Raw genomic sequence first — 19,770 nt, 5'->3', positions numbered from 1 at the left:
CGATCAGTTGCTCGATCACTTTCATTTTGATTGTGTTCTTGTGTGGGAAAGTACAGTGGACTGACATATTTCTCCGAAGCGTGAGAGTGACATAATTAAACTTGACAACACGGCAAGATAACACTTCTTCAAACTCAAGATTAGCACTTTTTGACTTCAATGAACGATACCAAAATTTCCTCTTCAAGAATAGACAGAACTGCAGTTTTTGCTCTTTATGGTTCGTTAGCTCTACGGTATACAACCGTCGACTTCTTTATCCGGATACGATAAATCCTGATTGCAGTGCGTGTTTATCAGCAAATAATTCCGGCGAAGGCAGCCGTAAAATTTGTCCAAGATTTTGCGAGATCTCAGTGTATTGTTTAAAAGTGCATTCGCCATAGAATACTACCGGAACTGCAGACGTGAGTGACAACATTCGAAGCGCGCTACTTGAAACACAAGCATTTCTAACTCACTCAAGTCGAATTTACATTCCATATTTTTGCTTCTTTCACAGATGCATTCGTTTGCGTCTGGCGATCGATCGTTTCGAGTGTTTGGGAAAGGAAACGACTGCTTCCTTACGAATGATAAAACGATCTACTAACCATACAAATTAAATTTTTAGGAACAAGAATAACACGTATACTGTACCCAGCTGTGTAACATATTGTAAACTCCTGGCGCGACTGCTAAATCTTTCTTCGGCTAGTCAGGGCAGAATGATATAGAGAGACCACCATATCCTTTACAGAGATACCGACTCTTTTGATAAATCTCCTCTTCGCTTCATGACTTTATCGTTTCATTTGTGGCAAGGAAGAGCTTGTGCTGAGAACAGCGATCCTTGAACTGCCGACGGAACAGAATTCGTTTCTTCTTGCGTTTTCATCAGAACGAATAGCTTTACTATACACATAGAAATTTCGCTTCCATTTACTCTGCGAAGCTTCACCAAAGGAAATAAGTGTATTTGTTGCAGTTTCGTTTGCGCAATTGCCTTTGTTTGACTCAAAAGCCGAAATATAGCTTTCGCCAGCCCTCTTTGCTCTCTTTACGCCATAATCCTGGTGTCTTTAGAACCACTAAGTACGTCATTTCCGGTGAAACCGGAGCGTTTGGCCGCGCGCGAAAAGGACCCACTTCAAATTGCGAAATCCAAACTTCAAGGCTCAAAAAATACTAGAAAAAAGCGCTTTTGATATCTTAAACACGCATATTCGTGCTAACTAAGATATAAACAAGCAAATTGAGCAAAGAGTTTTTTTACTTCATAGGCACTTTAATCTATGACATCGATTAATAACAGAGTTCAAGGTACAAAATTTATGTATTTATCTTTCTTACTTTATGATTAACATTGGCTACATAATTTTTACCTCAGACCTCCAAATTTGTCAAAGATAGGACTACATTTAATTCCCTCTCTTTCGGTCTATTTTTGTGTTTTGCTGCAGCCGCAATGGCTGCAAGCAAAACACATTGAGAGCTGAAGTTTGTGCCGTAAGGTACGTAAGGTGTAAGTGCCGTAACAGAGGAGAAATCTGAACTACCGATGTCAATCAAATCCATGAACAAACAAAATCGAAACCAATGAACCGTAGCGCTGATCGCATTCGAAGTTACGGGCCAAAGTATTCGAACGCAAACCACGTTGGACACGTTGGAAAACAGAAAACCGATTTAAAAGTATGTCGCATTGGGAAAGAAAACAAACTGTGGCGCGACCACTCCAGTTTTATGAGAAAATTATTCTGCAGTTTTCATCATTTACAAAAAGAGCGAAGACTTGGAACCTCGCCGAAGGTCATAAATATTTTCTCCAAAGGACCGGTTAGTGCACAGTTTGTAAACTTTCGCTTTGAAAATAAACTTACCCTCACCTTGTCTACACTGTCTACAGCATACTAGTACTGTATTAACTCTGAACTTCATATTTTAAAATAAAATGTATGAACGTGTAACTTGTCACGCAAAGACAGCTGGAAAGGAATATACCATGCTGGTAGGCTGCACCGCTAATTGTAGCTGTATTCGAGCTATATAAAAGACAGCTAGAAACGAATTAATACTAGTAACATCACAATGGGAAAGAAACTTATTCAGTGGTGCACACCGTCGAAAACAAAGAAATATTAAAGGAAGTTCTCATTCACCAGATTCACTGCATCAGATGCAACATTCGTCAGTTCGTGTTTAAATGCGTGGCGACCAGTTTGTTTACTAGTTATTAAAAAATAATACGGTCTTCATTTAATAAACAGTTCATCCTTAAATTTCAGCTTTTCTACGACTGACAGGTAGGTACTTTAGTATAAGCCCCGCTAAAATAGCTGGAAAGGGAAAGTTTTTTGAAAAATGAATTTTTGACTGCCAGACGCGCTGGCGCCACATGTTTATTTTGTGAAGATTAATTAAACGCCGTGAAAAATAGAATTTGATGTCCAGCGAGCCACTGCATCTTCGGCTACGCAGTCCTCAGTGAATCCTCCAACTTCACAAATTTCTAAAACTTTAAGAAAACGAACTTTCGCAGAATCAAAAATTGGTCCTTATCGATCTTCCGATCTTGTTGTGAAGACACTGAAATTCGACGAGTGTTCATGCGTGAAGGGATGACTGACGAATGATAATTATTATTTGTAAACTTTCGCTTTCAAAATGAACTTTGCGTTACGTTCAACGCCGTCTTTATGTTGTTGTACGCCGGTGCGCGTGCGATTATTTATAATTTCTGAATTTTGCATATTTAACTCAGGGTGACACAACAAGTTTGTTAAGAGTTAGTTGTTCCAGTGTTTAATTTGGGTGAAAGTGGTTAAAGAACCACTGTCTTGTCACTAATAAATATATCACATTGAGTTCTTATAAGGTCAATAGATTCTGTCTTTTTCGTTGTTGTTAAAACGCTACCACTGTGACAATGATTCCAAATACAACTAACGGTAACCAGTGAGATAACGCCACTAAAAGAATCACATTGAGTTCATTGAGATTTTTTTATAATGTTAAGAGTTACTGTTTTTTATCAAAGAGACAATCATGTCAGACATTACGTTAACTTACTAGTAATTAAATTATGTTTGCTGTCTTTGATTTCAACATAACATTGATCAGTAAAATTATCAGGATTGAATTAACACAAAGTGACTACAATATAGTGCAATTATTAACCTGCACACAAGTGACAGACAATAAAAGACGTTGGATTTCAATCTCGACTCACTTGTCTTTCATCAACATGTTCCCTAAGACTTTGCTCTAGCAGCAAAACACATGGACCCATTGGGGCCCTATTTTTTGGTAATTTGTTAAATCAGAGATGTCTTTACACCTTACCCAAAACTCACTTCAAGTGAAATCTCCTGCACTCTATTTCTCTGTCATTTTTTTACTCGATTTCCGTAAAAAAATCTGTATGAAAATTTATCATGGAAACCCCATACCGACGTAACATTTTGCAACAAATTTCAGTGAAACAGTTTCCTAAAGTTATTGTACAAACACTGTGAAATGTTTGTACCTTATTGTACTTATTTTTGCGAAAATTTATTTCAGACGTTTTCTATTGTATTTTTTTATGTTAATTACGTATTTTTTGGCCAAATCACGAAAATTAAGTTCCGCGAAATATGCTCGTTCCATTTGCGCGAAATTAAGTAACCGCGAAAATAAGTAACAATATGGTACTCACCGTGTATATTTTATCCTGTTCTTCTAAATGAAGTTGGGCATTCAATATCATTTATTTCAATCCAGGTTCCTCAGTACCACTAGAGATTCAAGCCCAGGGCCATAAAGCAGAGGCTGCTTATCAAAAAGCTCTGCGAAAGGGAAGTGTTCAAGTTTACCGCGGTCGCATTATGTTCGTTGGACAAGCCCGTGCAGGGAAGACAAGTCTGAAGAAATCTCTTCTTGGCCTCCCTTTTAACCCTAATGAAGAGAGCACGCTAGGAGTCGAAGTTGACCCATCCAAGTGTGAAGTGGAAGTTGACCAAGTCAAGAACTGGCAGCGTACAGAACAACAGAAAATTGATGTGTCTGAGTTTAATGAAGACATAGCAAAGATGATAGCCAGAGACTTAAAAGAACTAGAGGATAAAAACCCAAAGACCAGTGATGACATGGATTTGAAGCAGGTAATAATGATTTTCCAAGCTCAAGCATGCTGCCATTTTGCCTAACATTAATGTATTACTTACCACATAATCTCGCACCCAGATCTTCTCAACTTTCGGAGAGAACATCTGGTAAAGTCGGATTTTGCTCGCGTCAAATGTGTCAGAAATTGCTCGGCAATTTAATAGATGAAAAGCTCACTTGGCCGCTGTAAATAGCTAATGAACTTCTTTCCAATACAAGGAAAGACAAGTAACACAATCTTGAAATAGAGTTGAGGAAGAAAAAAAGCCGCCAGTCGTGTTTTTGCTGATAAATTAAAACACTCAAACCAGCCTTCAACGGTGGGAAAAAGCGCGCGCTGTGTTTGACGCGTACAAGCTAGCTGTACGTGTCAAGTACGCGTCAGATTTGCAAAGTTTTTTGCCCATCTTTTTACCCACGAATATCGTCATTTTAAAACATTTTGTTCTAACAAGTTTGAACTACAAAATGTATCTACATGTATAGCTTATTCGCATTAGTAATGTTCAAAACACAACGCGTTTGTAGAAAAGCCTTTAAAACCAAATATTTTCCTGCTAGTTAAGTCGCACGGTGCGCACGCGAAACAAAGTTTGCATCATCTGCGCGCAAATGCTGAAGCTGTTCATCAACCAATCAGATTGGCGAATTGAACGCACTTGACCAGATGTGTACTACCGTGGTAAGTAGACATCTGGGTACGAGATTAACTTACCACAATGATTATTTTAATGAATACTGTATGTAATTACACCGTCAGGCATCTTTATTTTTTACATGTGCTTATAATTACCACACGCTACTTGCTTTACTCTACTGTCTGTCACTATGCTTAATCTACTGATTCCAAATCTATAATAGATACAGAAAATCTGTCGGAGGTTTTTCATTGGGTTAAGTTTGGTTTATATTAATTTTTAGGTTTTTCTAGAATAGTAACTCGGTTTCTTGTTTTACTTCTAAGATTGTTTATAAAATTATTGAAATTTGTATCATTACTTTTAATTGTAATTAATTTTATCTGTTTGAGGCTTGAGCATCTTTAGTTTGTGTCCTCAATGTGCACCCTGTTAGTGTTCTACTAGGCTAGATCCTTTTAGACACATATTTTTCCTCCTTTTTAGGTTGACGCTGGAGGTCTCAAGCAATTGGATGCTTCACCTACTGTTAGTGTAGATGGCTCAATAGCAAATTTAAACCAGGTAAACAGAACATGGATTGATGCTCTCGGCAGTAATGTGCCACAAAACAGCATGCCAGCAAATCAAGATGGTCATTTAAGAATTCATTCAACTGCAGCTTTATCAAATGATGTCATAGAAATGGTTGTGCAGTACTTACAGGGTCGAAAATTAGGGGAAGACATCAAAGCCAAAGAAGTCGTTTTATCTTTGTGGGATTTTGCTGGGCAACACCTTTATTATGCATCGCATTCCATTTTCCTTTCCCTGCGAGCTGTTTACGTTTTGGTGCATAACCTTAGCAAAGATCTGAGTGCCCAAGCAGAGCCTTGTGCTAGGAAGGGGACTCTTGATATCCTCCTGGAAAACCCAACCAATCAGACAAACTTGAACAATTTATTGTCCTGGCTGGTTTCAGTGCATTGCATTCGACCCACAACAGATGAAGCAGATGATCAGAAGGAGAATCCACTCTGCCTCCGTCCTCCAGTCTTTGTAGTAGGTACACATGCTGATAAACCGTTTGAAGACATCGTGGAAATAGAAAAGTGCATCAAGAAGAGTATTTTAGGAAAGACATACGAGAAGCATGTTATCAGGCCATTCTTTGCTGTTGATAACACAGGATCATTGAGTGACTATGGGGTTCAATCACTGCAGAATAAGATCATGGAGGTGTTGAACCAGGAACCATACATGGGTGAGAAGGTACCGATCAGGTATGGTGCCTTTAATAATCGATCCAGATGTCAAGTACATGTAGGGCCTGATGATGATGGTGGGCCGAATTTGCATTTTGCACATCAACGTCTCCCATTCAATGATGCCAATCTTAATGGCAGTGGTAACATACACCTGATTGAAGAGCCGCTAACCCATGAAAAGCATAAACCAGGAACGATGCGACTGGGAATGTTACTGGGAAATCGGAAAAAATAATTGTCGTCTGTGACAGAATAAATGTGATAATAAGACAGGTTGCCTAAATCTTGATCTAAAGGTCAAATGAACAGAAATTTCAAAATGCCATTTTAAACAAACAAACGCTAAAACTATACATTATTTCAATAGTAAAATTAAGAAAGAGTTTTGCCTTCCGAGCCTGAAAGCGTGAATTACAGCAAAAAACACAAAGATTTCCAAATGGCTTCACGAAAACGCTTTTGAATGACAGCGCACTAAAATGGAAGAAATGGAACGAGTTTTTGATGTCATAATTGGTGTTTTTAGAGATGACCGCAAACCGATTACGCAGACTGCACTGACGGCAACATCAGTGACAACGTCTGGTGGAAAATGAATTTATATTTTACTTAAGAATCTTGCAACGTTCCGGATGTATTCTGCATATTTATTGTTTTAAGAACTAGCTCCCGCTGAATATTCAAAGAGAGGAAATATTAGCCGTCGTGGCTGACGTTGTCCAAAATATGCAGAATTTGGTCATTTCACGTTGTTGTTCGGCAGAGAATGACTTTGAAGTGTACACTCTCTGAACGATAACCAACAATCAATTAACTGAAAAACGGTCGAACAGAACGGATTAACTGCTTGAAATGTCACTAAACACATTTATTTAAATTCGAACATGCATCTGCGGAATCGGTCTGCGGTCGTCTTCAAAAACACCAATTATGACGTCACAAGTTTTTATTTCTGACAATTTAATTTCAAGCACTCTACGATTGTAAGGCCTAAAAAAAGCAATTTTCAACTTGCAATTTCTCTGCGATGCAATGTCCCATTACTTTGAAACCTCGGGATATGTTTGTTTGGCTCTTAATAAACACATGGGCCAAAAAAACAAAAACAAAATCGAAATTTCCGTTCATTTGACCTTTAAGGCTCTCAAAGAAATCAACTATCTTGATTATAAATAAAAGGAATGCTACTATAAGCTTACCAAGGTGGTCTACGCAGAATATGAATGAATGGGTCATATATTTCATGGTTTATGCTTTTCACATGGTCAGCGTTTCTTCAATTAAGTGAATACAATCCTTGAAGGTTTCCTTAACCAAATATGAAACCTTATGTTTACACTAAACAAGCATTGTCACCATCCTAACTGTGTGTACATCAATTTAAGCAATAGGTTTAAAGAAGCCTGAAAAAGTTCAGGGCTTCCTGTTGAAACCCTGAAACTTTTTACGGCTTCTTTTCCCAATTGCTTAAATCGGTGGACCCATGGTGAGGATCATGTCAATGATTGCTTCTCTCCACTGTGCAAATAATTAGCAATTATTGGATGAGGCAGAGTACTATGATATGAAGAATTATGCAGATTGAGGAGGGTGTTATCCGCCGAAGCTTAAGGCTGAGGCGGATAACACCCTCCGAGATCTGCATAATTCTTCATGTCATACCAAAGCCAAATTCAATAATAGGCCTTATTCGTATTCCCCGACGGCCCTGGGACGAGAGCCTTCTAAACATGAATGCGAGGCTAATGCAGGGTACTTTGCACAAATTGCAAAGAAACATATGGAAAATTGCGACTGGGTTGCCGAAAAACCTTAAAAATAATAAACGCTTTGAGAATCTAGAGCTAGGAGGTGATCTGCAGGCTAGATGTATACCAGTGTCAATCAGAAAAAATTAGAAGATCTGGTAGAACTTACCGAGAAGGCTAACAAATTTACACTGAATCGTCGGGAACGGTTTCGAGTCAGCAGTACTTGCGAAGTAAACTTCAACACCAGGTTATGTTTCCAGCTAATCTCTTATTTTTATTTTCAGTGTACATCCGACTTAAGTGAGGGATTAAACTTTCCTTGAGGATATTTATATTGCTATTTAAGAAAGGGGTTCAGAAGAGGGAACTTGCTATATTAAATTTGATCACGCACACAATCTCAGTTGTTTATTTTTTTAAACAATAGCTACTGTAGCGCTGTGATAACTTTTTTCACTGCAAGAGCATGAAATGAGCGTGAAACGATTAACAGCATCACTTGAGCCAAATGAAAATCTAGCCTTTTAATCAAAAATTGTGTGTAGTTAGCTTCAAAACGAATCTGTAAATTGCTTTGTAATTTAGTGAGTTTGCCGATCTTGATGTGCGTGCGAGATTTTAATCTGAAACATCCAGTTCTGTTTCAGACCATTTTCGTGAAAGAATATTAAATGATCATTAAACTATCGACATTCTCACTTAACTGAGCTAAGAAAATTATCTTTTATTCAATGATTTAGGGGCAAAATGAATTTGGAAGTTTAGATCTTGTGATTTTAAGTCTTTCTAGCCAGTTTGCATGTACCGGCGTGCGAGAACATTAATTAAATTTCCTAGTTCTTTTAAAGACGTTTTGGCCGCAGCACAGAAACATAGCAGTCAAACTGTGAAAGAAATCAGTTCAGTGGAATTAAAAGCTATTCTTCTAACTAAACAGTGAGAGCATTTAACAGCAAACAAATTTGTAAATAATGAATGCGCCATTTCGTTCATTTGTTTTTGTCCATATGCCGATCAAAATATGTAGTCAATACGCAGCATCTCTCAAACATTTATTCTTATTTTTTTAAAATAATAGCAATACAAATCTCTCCAAGTTAAGTATATTGCCTCTGGTAAGTCGGATGTACAATCAAAACAAATATTAACAGATTGGGGTCATTACCTTGCTCTAAGGTGCAGGATTGCAGAAAAACAGCTCAAGCTCATTTGCATCTCATTAAATAACAAAAGAATGACAAAACAGCACATTTGTTATATGCCTCGTTCTTTCATCCACTGAATTAATTTTCTGCAATCCCGCACCTCACTCTTACCTTGCGACTCGATGACTGACTTGCACTCCCCCGATTCGACTACTTCAAGGAAAATTTGTTAGCCTTCTCGGTCAGTTCTACCAGATCTTCTAATTTTTTTTGATTGACACTGGTATCCCTTTAGCCTGCATATCACCTCCTAGCTCTAGATTCTCAAAGCGTTTATTATTTTTAAGGTTTTTCGGCAACCCAGTCGCAATTTTCCATACCTTTCTTTGCAATTTCGAGCAAAGTACCCCCATTAGCCTCGCATTCATGTTTAGAAGGCTCTCGCCCCAGGGCCGTCGGGGAATACGAATAAGGCCTATTGTTTTATCATTAATTCAAAATATTTCCAGAGCTCCAAATGCACAAAATGAATTTAATAGGGTTTTGACAGTAGGCAAAGTACACAAATACACAACAATGTTTGCTTTTAAATTTGATTTAAACTTCAAAAACTTGGTTACCTTCATTAAATTTCTTGTCCTTAATAATGTCGATATTTAGCACTTGCTTGAAGTGTCTATTGAAGCTAAATCTGATGACACAAAGCGATGTTTTCTAGTAAAGGTTTCCATTTTCGTAAAACCGCTCCAAGTCCTCCGCTGTAGCTGGATCAGGGAGTTTTCTCTTGAAGATACGCTTTCGAAATCGATCGACTCCCCTTCGTTGCTTTTTCCATGTTTTGACTTTCCTCGTCTTCTAATAACTTTTAATATTTTACCTCTTCGTAATGCTCAACTCGAGCGGCCATTTTCGCGCTTTCAACCTGCTCGGCAGCAAAGCCGTTCAGGTGCGTGACGTCAGCGATCCTTGGGAACGAGGTTGCGATCCATAAATTTTTGATATTGGACGATTGATGTCATTTTAATGACGTCAATTAATCGTTGTATAATTGGACCTTCTTCCAAATTTGGTCGGCGCTAGCCAGTTAGCTGGAATTAACCGGGGATTGATAGCCAATCAGAAACAGAGAAACATTTTGAATAAATGATAATTTACAATTATTGGACGAGGTTGAGCAAAACATTGTGATTTGTCAGTATCTTGCAGATCAATTAATTCGGCTTGGGCAAATAATTGATCTTGTTATTTTGCAAAAACGGTGTTCTGTTGTTGTTATTTTCAGATATTACCTAATACAGACATACTTCAGATATCACCTAAATACATTAGGGGAAATTTTTTGCCTTGTGGGTCTTGTAGACAAAACCGACCGCTCTTCCACAACTCTGACAACTAGCTGCCATTGAACAAAACTAGGCATGAGCAGAATAATATTTGCAAAAATCACTGTCAGACAGTAATACGGGGTAGGTCCTTGGCCAATGAAAAGAATGATAATTTAACCCTCGGACGTACAAGCAAACTCACACCCCCACCATCGTACAAGGGGGGGGGGGGTGGATGGGACCCCTCCCCGGAGTTTTCGTTATATTAAGGCGTAGCGAGATTATTTTACACTGATAAGAAAGCCCTTAGCTTACTCTACAAGATGGCTAATTTTAATTGGCTGTGACGTCACGTCATATGACGTCACGTGACGTCATTTGAGCCGCCATCTTGGATCCGCCATCTTGGATTTCAACATTTTCTTAGAAAGTCACAAAATAACGGAAATTGATGCAAAATCAAGCCAGAATGCTTATGGAATGTAAAAATAAACAAATCTTGCACTTCTGTTTCAAAAAACTGGAAAACATAAAGAAGACCTGCCTGTATTTATGACGTTGCCATGGCAACGTCACATATCATGGACACTTGGTTGACATATCAAAATTTCCGTAAAGGATGAATGAACAGCTACTAAAAGTTTCAGCATTGTAGATTAAATCCTCTTTTCAAAATTTGGAAAAAACCTTATGGGGGGGGGGGGTGGCATCCACCCCCCCCCCCCCTTGTACGTCCGAGGGTTAATTTATTTTGTCACGTCTACAGGAGTTTTATGATGACGGTCACAACTATTAGCAAACTTTAGAAATCATATCATCCCAATGGTATTAGCTGACACTTCACAAACCAGTTTCTTATTACCTGATGTCTTTCTTAGGTGGTTCAACTTCGAAAAAGTTGTTGAAGAACTGATGGCAATGAAAATCTATCACATGGACCTCGACCAGCTTCTAACAGTCACCAAACGAGTTTGCCGTATAGACGACGAGGAAGAATTGTCAACCATGTTGAATTTCTATCATGACCTCGGTGTGATTGTGAAGTTTGGCCGTACTGTGGTTTTACAGGCTCAATGGCTGATTGACCTGTTCAAACAACTGATAACCGTCCGACCTTACGACGAAGTGGTAAATAACGCTACTCCATGTATATGTTATAAATTCGGGGTCAATTGGGAATTGTGACAACCAACCTGTTAGGTGTCCAACGTTCGTATACCAGTAGATCGGAATGAAAAGACTACCTGAAGGATTCCGGTTGTTGTACAGCAAAATCATGTCATCGTGCAAATTGTATACTGGTCTTGCAACAAACTAGGTAGGGAGGGAATCAGGAGGAAAACAAAAACCCTATTACGTTTCTAGGTTTTCTTCAGGATCGAGTTCTAATTTCTTTGTTAATCAAAAAACATTATCCATAATGTTCGCTTTGTAAAATATATACTATATACAAGGCTACAAAGAGTTAAATATTGTAAAATTAAAATGATAAAACCTAACGTTTTCGGCTGTTTGCCATCATCAGGGTTGAAAATACCGTCCACACGCACGCATATAATATCTTATGTAATTCCTGTTGGGAAAAGTTTAGAGACATAAGAAATGACTTGTTTGTTTAAACTGGGCCGGAATTGTTGGATCATTAGACTCTCAACGATCCTACGCTTGTGGAATGTCTGTGCTGGGGAGAGAGCACTCAAGGTAAAAGAATGTGATGAGTTTTCCCGCAGGTTTTTTGCAGGTTCTGAGGTGTGAGCAGGATTTGAACGTTCCGTGATTTGCACTTCTAAGTTTCCTACAGTCTCGCCAAATGAATGTAATCAACGCCACAAGAGCAATCTCCTTTGTAAACAACTTTGGATCTGTGAGTGTTTTTGTCTTTGTTATTAAAGAGGCTTTTGATGCGCCTTGTTTGCCACAGGATTACAAAGATGAAGTTGAAATTAGTGAACTTGTTGAGTTTTGCAATAAACGTTTTACTAAGTTTGTCGTTTTTACCGCAAACGGGATCTTGATGAGACTTTCTTACCTTCTTCGAAGAGAAAATCTGGAATGATGTTGTTGTCTTGTGATGAGTTGGTAAGGAAGTTGTTGATTGTATGCGAGATAAAACGTTCCGGTTAACCTGCTTTGATGGAAGAATTTCCCCGGTTTCTTAAAGACGCTGCAATTGAACTTGTTGGTGTAACTAAAGGCAGTATCAAGAAAGTGGTCGGGGTTTTCTTCGACAGTGAAAACAATGTTAGGGTGGTAGCAATTTAGGCGTTCAAGTAGAGCATCAGGCTCGCCCTTTTTCTTCTTAGAGAAACAATCATCGACATATCGATCATAGAATGGTGGGTTGAAAGGTCGGACTACATCAGCTTCTAGTTTGGCCATGAAAATGTTAGCAAGGACTGGAGAGTGGGTTGCCCATGCCGCATCCATTGATTTGTTTAAATGTAGCTTGTCATTAAAACTGACAACTGTATTCTTGGTGACATAACAGAGAATATGTTCGACCTCACCAGTTTTCACAGTATCTGAAACTTCGACCGATTGTCACCACAGTGGAACATTTTATTACGAAACAGCTAAATTCCTAGCCTCTTAATTACTTCCTCTTACAGATAATGAATACAGCATCAAAACTACCACTGATTTCGCTAAGCGTCTAACTAATAGAACTGTTAATGATGAAGTCTTGGTCTCATATGATGTGTCCTCTCTCTTCACTGAAGTTTCGCTTGATGAAACCATCGACCACATCATTTATGAAATCTACACCAACAACAAGTTACCACAACTCAGCTCAAAGTTACTCTTCAGACGTATTCTCTGTAATGTCACCAAGAATACAGTTTTCAGTTTTAATGACAAGCTATATAAACAAATCGATGGATGCGGCATGGGCAACCCACTATCTCCAGTCCTTGCTAACATTTTTATGGCCTTTCAACCCACCATTCTATGATCGATATGTTGATGATTGTTTCTCTAAGAAGAAAAAGGGCGAGCCTGATGCTCTACTTGAACGCCTAAATCGCTACCACCCTAACATTGTTTTCACTGTCGAAGAAAACCCCGACCACTTTCTTGATACTACCTTTAGTTACACCAACAAGTTCAATTGCAGCGTCTTTAAGAAACCGGGGAAATTACCAACACATTGGAAATCTGAGGTCCCTACCAAGTGGAAAAGGAATTGCATCACTGGCGCACTCCATAGAGCCAAATGCATCTCCACCGATTTTGAGAAGGACATTAAAACTTTAGAAACTTCTTTCATCAAAGCAGGTTAACCGAAACGTTTTATCTCGCATACAATCAACAACTTCCTTACCAACTCATCACAAGACAACAACATCATTCCAGATTTTCTCTTCGAAGAAGGTAAGAAAGTTTTCATCAAGCTCCCTTTTGCGGTAAAAACGACAAACTTAGTAAAACGTTTATTGCAAAACTCAACAAGTTCACTAATTTCAACTTCATCTTTGTAATCCTGTGGCAAACAAGGCGCATCAAAAGCCTCTTTAATAACCAGGACAAAAACATTCACAGATCCAAAGTTGTTTACAAAGGAGATTGTTCTTGTGGCGTTGATTACATTGGCAAGACTGTAAGAAACTTAGAAGTGCAAATCGCGGAACATTCAAATTCTGCTCACACCTCTGAACCTGCAAAACACCTGCGGGAAAACCCATCACATTCTTTTACCTGGCGTGTTCTCTCTTCAGCACAGACATTCCACAAGTGTAGGATCGTTGAGGGTCTAATGATCCATCAATTCCGCCCCAGTTTGAACATTTAACAATTAAGTCATTTCTTATGTCTCTAAACTTTTCCCAACAGGAATTACATAAGATATTATATGCATGCGTGTGGACGGTCTTTACAACCCTGATGATGGCAAACAGCCGAAAACGTTAGGTTTTATCATTTTAATTTTACAATCTTTAACTCTTTTTTAGCCTTGTATATAGTATATACAGAAAAAACATTGTTTATAACAAATCACATTATTTCTTTCTCATTTAGAATCCTCTGTACTCAGAGTGCTGGCAAGAACTCGAGGAAAGTGGCATCCTCAGAATGGCTCTTGTTGATCATGTCTTTGTAGATCTTATTCAAAAAGGCCTTTCCAAGGAGGACATCTTGAACATGATGGAACTTTATGGTTTAATTGCCAAATTTTCCTTCCCTCCAGCAGATGGCGAACAGGAAGAAAGATATTTTGTACCAGCCCAGCTTAGATCATCTCCTTCAGACTTGTATGAGATAAAGCCCTCTGACTGTGATCCTTGCCCACTGTATCTAGAGTTCCTTGATGGCTTTGTACCTCACGGGCTCTTTGCTCAGCTTCTTGCAAGATGCATACGGTGGTGTTCTGAGTGCAATCCCAAAACAGCTCCTAACTTGTACCAAAATGGGGCGAGGCTCTTCATTGGAAAGCAGACCATTTTTTATCTGATCCTTATTTGCCGAAAGAGGTTCATAAAGGTCATTTTAAAACGAAATCCTGCCTCAGCTCTTCCAACCACAGCATCGGTGACAATGGCAAGTGATGTCCGTGCCTTTCTTGAGGATACCTTACAAGTCATGTCACGTGAGCTATCCTGGCTACGTAATCTAAAGTATGAACTGTGTGTGGCATGTGCTCACTGCTTGAGCCGCACTGACCCGTGTGACAAGCATGGAACAGTTTGCTGCACTCACGATGACTGCCTGCGTCTCCTTCCATTAAGTCCCAAAGGACAGATGATCTGTCCAATGAGTTTTTGCGATGAAGCAATTGCCCCTGTTGGATTGGAACAATGGCTGCCAGTCCATAAAACTGAGGTAAAGATCCTTTCAAACGCTCATAAGCAGGAATTTTATTAATTTAGCTTTTAACCCTTTGATTTTGGCAGTGAATGGAAGAAATGGAAATCTGCTTATGGTAGGACGGCCCTCCAACTTTCCAAAGAAAGGCATTATTTAACAAATCGATCCGTCGGTCATTTTAATAGCTAGTTGATTGAGCATTACGAAAATTGACATTTGTCTCATTTTTGCTTGTAAGTTTGTGCTGTTAAGAAACAAAGAAAGAAGTTTAGGAACAGACTACTCTTGTCCGGTATAACTATACTATGAAAAGGAGCATTGGAATGCCAAATGCATGCTGTTCCTGTTGATTTTCATTGTCACGTGATTTTTCTTGACCAATCGATATAATTAAATACATTGTGATCATGACATGGTCACGGTCACTGTTAGCCATGTGCCACCACTGATTGTGAAAGGAATGATTTTATAATCAAACACCTATTGGATGACCATACGTATGTGATTTATCTCCGTAGGTGTTGTATGTAGCAATTCAAATCGTTCAATTTTAAAAACCAGAAAAAATGTTTTCCACAGAATTTGAACCCATAACCAAAGAAAGATAGACTTTGTTAGAAAATGATGTAGGAAATCCATTGATACTTTTCTGTTATTTTATTTCAGAGTGAAAAACAAGAAATGGTTCCATCGAACCCAGAAGGTAAGAGGAGAATTTTCTCTTGACAGTCACAACTGGTCAAGTGTGCATCCAAATAACGGAAAAATTAATTCATTTCTTTTGGCTAGTGTTTTCTCCCCATAAGCGTTTCTAATCCCTCTCACGCTGAAAAAAAAAATCAACAACAACAACAAAGGCAAGATGTTTTCTGCAAGAGGTCGAAGAAAGCGAAGAGAAGAGAAACGGAAAAAATGGTCTCATTTAAAAATTGAACGTTTTGTTAAATAAGAGTGAAAACAAGTTTCAATTAAATGAAGTTATTAGGTTGCTATTGGGAGGGACATTTGACTGGAAGGTTTCTGTACAATTGTAACATCCATGGTTTTATTCTAAACCATAGAAATTGATACATCACTGCGAAGAATTGATCATCTACCAAATCTGTTATCCTTTTTCGTTAAACTGATTTGTAACCTATTACCAGTCAGACACAGTTACTGCATAGTGTACTTAATTCATCCTAGTCTAGTTGAAAAAAAGATATGTGTTTGTAGGTTACAAAACACAGATACATTGAACAAATTTTTATTATCAGCTCTCAGAGGTTAAAAAACTGTCTCGGCTAAACTGTTTTTACAGTCAAAATCTTTTATAACAAAACTTCCTGGAAACGGAAAACCAGGTATATCGATGGTGTCCACCTGAACAGCATCCATGCTCGCATAATTGCGTCTGCTCAAGCTATTTCTCTCTTATGTTGTCAGTTTGGTCTTAAGTTATAGCTTTTTAAGACAAAACAAGAGGTTAATATCGTAAAAAATGTTGTCGTTAATCATCGTGGTAGAGTACAATAATAATAAAGTATTTTTCGTTTGTCTCACGACGTAGTGTCACTTGTGATGTAGATCGCGACGTTTCGACTGCACACTGCTAGTCTTCGTCAGGCGATAAGGTCGACTGGTCAGGTCGGGTCAGGTCGACTGGTCAGGTGTTACCTTACCTTAAAACAAGGGGTGTTTTTTGTTTATCATTGAAATAACTAGACTCCACGATAAAGGGTCGCCTTCATTGATAAAGTAGTCACTTAATTTTGTTGATTTTATAATTAAGTTTGTATCAGTCCAGTCCGCTGAAGTCACCCTTCCGTGCCCTATATGCTGGGCCCAAGTCCTTCATAGGGCGTGGAAGAGAGAGTTCAGGGACTGGACTAAGTTTGTATGTGTTGTGGTTCAAATCACCCTTGGTTCAATTTGGTAATTTCCTTTGTTTATATTCATTAATATTTATTACCAAACAACTGAAGAAAGGAAGATACTAAATCGTACCAAGGGTAAAGTTGAGCCACAGCATATACATTGGATGGACGTTTCAAGTCGTACACCCTAAAGTTGGTGTAGGAATTAATTCACTTTGCCTGAACGGCGTTCAGGTTTGTTGTTGATGTTGATGTTGTTGTTATCTTTTTACAACCTGTTTATTCCTCGTTCAGTTATTTGTCAAACCTATGTCAGTGGTGACTTGGATCACAGCTATTTCCCTTTTCTATGATAGGTACTTCCGTAAAGCGAAAGAGAGAATCTTCATGTTCCAGCACAAAACGTGCAAAATTCACGCCTGGCCCCCTTGAAGGTAATATTTTTCATAACAAGAACTCAAACTAAAATGCCAAATTCTCCAGCCACATTCACAGTTTTCGCAATATTGCAGGCCGGTTTATGTACATTTAGCAAATATCAGTTTCATTGTTAGACGTCATGTGATCTTGAACTAGCTGATGAATGCGTGCGATTTCGCGTAAAAAAGAAGAGCTATACAACAAGTACGAGATCATCATACTTTAGTTTAAACGCTAGTTTTTACCATTATAAGAGGCTTTACGTTATTCAGTCATTTCTCTGTTTAATGTTGTCAGTCTGGTCTTTCAGTTATAGCTAGAAATAGAGCAGTCTTCACATGAGTATTGAAAGTAATTGGCATTTGCTTTGGTTTTGTTTAACTATTATTTAACAATTGGTTCATGTTTTAGCGTGCACTATCGAGTTATGGATGCACGCGGGAAGTTCGGAGAGCATGAAAGAAATGTAAAAGTTGTTTGAGGCGATTGGCAAAAGCAACTCTAGATTTTTGAGTACTAGGCCTTTCGGTTACCTCAGTCAAAAGATGAGCAAAATGCACATACCTAAGTGGAGTGAGTCCATTTCACTATTAAACATACTTGTAAAGTGGCGAGAGTTTTTAAACCAATCATTGAGTAATATTATAACATAGCTAGCAGAGCCGCGCAATCAAATTCAGCATTCTCAAGCGTACACCATAATCCAATAGTTCACGCTGATAGCGTGAGCAAATCGGTTCACCAGTATTTTTTTTCTCGAGCGAGTTTTTGGCGCGGATTTAGATCTACATTCCCACCAGCAATGTTATAAAACAATTAGTTTATGCTTTTAGCTGTGCACTATCAAGTTAAAGTGCACTTGGGAAGTTTGGAGAGCAGTGGACAGCTGTTTCAGCCTTTCTGGGAGTCGTTAGTACTACGTAAGGCATCGTGGATAATGGGGGAAAGTAGTTCTTATTTCTCTCCACCTCAGTGCTCCAACACTTGTGGTACACAAGGTGGATCTCTGGAGACGAGCGCGCCTGTCGAGTCCCAAAGTGGACGAAACAGCTGTCCCCTGCTACTCTGCTAGGCTTATGGGTTACGTCAGTCTGGAGATGAGCAAAATGCACATACGTGAGTGTAGTGAGTCCATTTCACTATTAACCCATTGACTCCTGGAGATTTTCGAAAAAAAACGCATTTTTTAGACATTTTTGACCTTTTAAGGTCTGTTATAAGCTAAAATAGCTCCAAATCGCTCAAAACGGCCCTTGAAATGCAAAATGCATCCTTGTTTTTCACCAGAATCACGTTTAACAACTTTTTCGCTCGTGCATGCGGACAAATCGTTTTTGGACGATAAACCATCCAACGACTTTAAGCTTTTCGTTTTTTTTTTTTTGCGCTTTTCCTTTTTCTCTTCTTCCTTTCTTTTTGCTGCAGTTTTTGGCCTTCTAGCAGGCTTCCTTCTAGTAGAAGAATTTCCGCGAAAGCTCGAACGAGGCAAGAACTACTTACCATGGACAAGCAAAGGGTGGAAGGGGCAAATTTTCCTCTGGGTTTTTCACTAAAATTTTGAAGCGTTTTGGTGCATATTTCAAGCTCCATCAACCTAATCACGCTGGTTTGGATATCATTGGAAAGTTCTTGATCTGCTACACAATTTGAGCATAGATGTCGCCTTTCTGGGTGAAAGGTGATGTCGTCATAAGCGGGACAAATGCCCGGATCCTTTACGGCCGGTTTAGGCCGTTTCAGGAGTCAATGGGTTAAGCATAATTGTATTATGTACTTTAGGGTTACTGCGTAAGGCATAGTGGACAAGACTTCGTGGCTCCTTCGTGTGCGTTCTCTTCGCCTATATCCCGGCTACATGTATTTACTTCTAGTTATGATTGGTTCACTGGATTGTCTGTGTGTTCTTTGATTAGTCAAAGTTATGTCTTTGGATTTGGTTTTAACCGCTTTTATGCACTTTTGCATTTCTTCTTTAGGTACTTCTCATAAAGGGCAACGTCCTACTGTAAAGCAGAAACCATTTCGTCCAGGTTCAAGCAGCAACCCTTCTAAAGAAATTTGTAAGAAGTCTAAGCACCTTCAAGGTAAGAGTTCAATTAAATTTATCATTAAAATAACAAAAATCCAAGATAAAGAGTCGCCTTCTTTGATAAACCAATTAATCGTTTCTTTTAATTTTATTGTTCTAAGTTAGTATACAGTATTATTATATTTTAACAACCTGTCCATCGCTGATCCAGTTTTTTTTTTCGGAAAATTAGGTAAATTGCGTCTTAGATCACAGCATTTTCCCTTTTGTATTTTAGGGTCTTCAGTAAAGCGGAGAATAGAATCACCGTCATGTTCCAGTGCAAAAGGTCCTAAACTCACGCCTGAGCACCTTGCAGGTAATATTTCTAATTCATATTAGTAGAATTCTACTAATATACTGTGACTACTCATATACTATCAGCCGTT

General features: G+C 38.6%; 1 protein-coding gene across 1 annotated transcript in view; it reads left to right on the top strand.

Moving 5' to 3' along the window:
* The window catches only part of LOC144665670 (uncharacterized), a 26,898-nt gene extending 7,128 nt beyond the window's left edge, over positions 1-19,770 (top strand). The window contains exons 2-9 of the mRNA XM_078526950.1: positions 3,745-4,124; positions 5,253-6,028; positions 11,113-11,362; positions 14,252-15,052; positions 15,704-15,740; positions 17,250-17,327; positions 19,290-19,397; positions 19,620-19,770. Of these exons, the coding sequence (XP_078383076.1) occupies positions 3,745-4,124; positions 5,253-6,028; positions 11,113-11,362; positions 14,252-15,052; positions 15,704-15,740; positions 17,250-17,327; positions 19,290-19,397; positions 19,620-19,723 (2,534 nt within the window). The 3' untranslated portion in view covers positions 19,724-19,770. The remainder of the gene's footprint in view (positions 1-3,744; positions 4,125-5,252; positions 6,029-11,112; positions 11,363-14,251; positions 15,053-15,703; positions 15,741-17,249; positions 17,328-19,289; positions 19,398-19,619) is intronic.

This window comes from Oculina patagonica, chromosome 9, assembly GCF_052425735.1.
Source record: "Oculina patagonica isolate OP01 chromosome 9, crgOcupat, whole genome shotgun sequence".
In the NCBI taxonomy this organism is placed as follows: domain Eukaryota; kingdom Metazoa; phylum Cnidaria; class Anthozoa; order Scleractinia; family Oculinidae; genus Oculina; species Oculina patagonica.
The sequence above is the reverse complement of the archived record's forward strand: the minus strand, read 5'-3'. Positions and strand labels throughout refer to the sequence as shown.